General features: G+C 35.5%; 1 protein-coding gene across 1 annotated transcript; it reads right to left on the bottom strand.

Annotated features, from left to right (window-relative positions):
• Positions 1-1319: 1319 nt before the first annotated feature.
• LOC110310909 (60S ribosomal protein L30-like) lies at positions 1320-1745 on the bottom strand. Its single transcript, XM_021184079.2, has one exon. The coding sequence runs from the start codon at positions 1707-1709 to the stop codon at positions 1362-1364; it is 348 nt and encodes a 115-aa protein (XP_021039738.1). The 5' UTR covers positions 1710-1745; the 3' UTR covers positions 1320-1361.
• Between the last annotated feature and the right edge of the window lie 498 nt (positions 1746-2243).

Genomic DNA, 2243 nt, shown 5'->3' with positions numbered 1-2243 from the left:
TAAAAAAGGATATTTATTTTGCACTTTGAAATTAATCTGACTATTTTAAAAGAAGAGTTTCTATAGCATGGCATGAAAGAAAATATATGTGGAATTTAAAGGTATGAGAAATAGGTCACAGTGACAAACAGATAAATGAAGTGTGATTACCATCAGGGTAAAGCAAGAGGGGGCAAAACAGAGGTATTTTTTAATGGCATAGACACCAATTATGTAAATGGTTAGGGAATGTACATAGTTGAATTGTAAAAGATTGATGTGAGCAGATACAGGGTAAATGATAGTACCCTAGAGGTTGGCTGCCATTCAGGGGGCACAGAGCTTCTTTGAAAGCTAGACAGAAATAAAGTAAGGGTGAGGAATGGTAGAGTTGTGGAGGAACAAGTGTGGTTCACCAGTTCCCTGTAATGATTATGACATTCTCAAGAAAGGTTGAACGTTCCATATAAAAGAGCAGCATTGTCTATATGGAACCTTATATATTGCTTGCTTCTGGTATCATAGAACACAGTGTAGTGGTGAATCCTGCAATGTGCACCTGGGTGGTAAGCAGAAGAGAAATGATTTAAAACAGCAAAATTGTGAAAGCAAAATCCAAAATGAGGACTAAATTAAACGCACACATAGTGGAAGAGTCTCAGTGACAGCTCAATTGGAGTTAGAGAACATAAATTTAGAGTAGTCCCAGTCTTGGAAGATAAGTCTTCCTTTAAATCCTAAGGGAGGCTGGGTAATGAAATCCATTAAGAATACGCCACCCAATTGAAAGTTGAAAAGGAGATTAGGAAAGACAAATGTAATTACCCGAATTGTAATTTGGTCAAGACACCAAGGTTAATAACATTCCTTCTTTTTCAAAAGTTACCATGAATTTTTTAATACCTTATAATGGCCAGTGTCACAAATTTTATTCTTTCAGAAGAGATGAACTCTTTGATGTATGGTTTTAAATGCCAAATGTATATTTTGGGTATGTCTTCACCATTACACATGAATTTATACCAATATACATGTAGACATAAATATCATTAGAGAAACTTTTGATTAATTAGGTAAAGTGTTTTTATTGAATATAACAAATTCTCTAAATTTGTTGAGAAGTTGTGAGAAAAACTAATATTCATATGGCAGGTTTAAGTGCAGACTAATTATAGGTCGCTGATGATTTTAAAGGTTAATTGTATGGTTAGAAGACAGTTCTCACTTCAATGAGGTCTAGAATTGGCAGTGCCATGTTATATATCCTGTCTAAACTCATCTTTTTCTGTACAACAGAGACACAACCCATTATGAAACACCAAAAATTTAAAGAATAAATTAAGGAGCTCTGGCAAAGTTTTATTAAAGGAAAACTTTCTTGTTTACTTCTCACCAGTCTGTTCTGGTGTGCTTCTAATAATATCAGAATCACCTGGGTCAATGATAGCCAGCGTGCATACTCTGTAGTATTTTCCACACACTGTGCCCAGTTCAATATTATTGCCACTGTAGTGATGGACCCCAGTTTTAGCCAACATGGCATAGGACTCCATTTCAGATTTCCTCAAAGCTGGACAGTTGTTGGCAAGGATAACCAACTTCGCTTTGCCTTGTCTGATCATCTTCAGAGTCTGTTTGTAGCCCAGCACGTACTTCCCACTTTTCATAACAAGTTGGAGCCTAGAGTTGATCGACTCCAGAGACTTTTTCATCTTCTTTGCGGCCACCATCTTCCTGCCTTAGGTGCCGGGACAACCCCCAACCAACACCAGCCGCCAAGATGGCCGGGGAGCGAGAAAAGGCCCAAAGGTACTTTTAAAGAGTAGTAGAAACAATAAAGATTATTACCTATGTCTATAAATTTCAAGACTACTTCCAAATACTATAGGCAGACTTTTTTATCTAAGTCATTTAAAACACTAATTCATTTAATTTGCTCCTCAGTAAATGAGATGTCTTTGGGAGCTACTATTTTAGAGATTATTAAATAAATATCTATCTCCCCTGATTAACATCTCTTCATTTTATTTTCTACATGATTTATTTGTCTGTATTCATATCCTTCTTACCTGTTATAGAAAAAAATGACTCCAGACTTACATTAACTTGGATTGAGAATTGATAAATGAAGACATAGAGATTAAAAGAATTTTCTTCAATATCCTTAAAATTAAAACTTTGTGATCTGTCTGTACTGGATTTTGTGTACATTCCCCAATACCATTATGGCCTCAATACTCTTATTTTAATAACTTGGAATCCCA

This window comes from Mus caroli, chromosome 15, assembly GCF_900094665.2.
Source record: "Mus caroli chromosome 15, CAROLI_EIJ_v1.1, whole genome shotgun sequence".
In the NCBI taxonomy this organism is placed as follows: domain Eukaryota; kingdom Metazoa; phylum Chordata; class Mammalia; order Rodentia; family Muridae; genus Mus; species Mus caroli.
The sequence above is the reverse complement of the archived record's forward strand: the minus strand, read 5'-3'. Positions and strand labels throughout refer to the sequence as shown.

Bases quoted from the DNA above. Each gene is read 5' to 3' on its own strand.
- LOC110310909 (XM_021184079.2), bottom strand. From the start codon at position 1,709: ATGGTGGCCGCAAAGAAGATGAAAAAGTCTCTGGAGTCGATCAACTCT.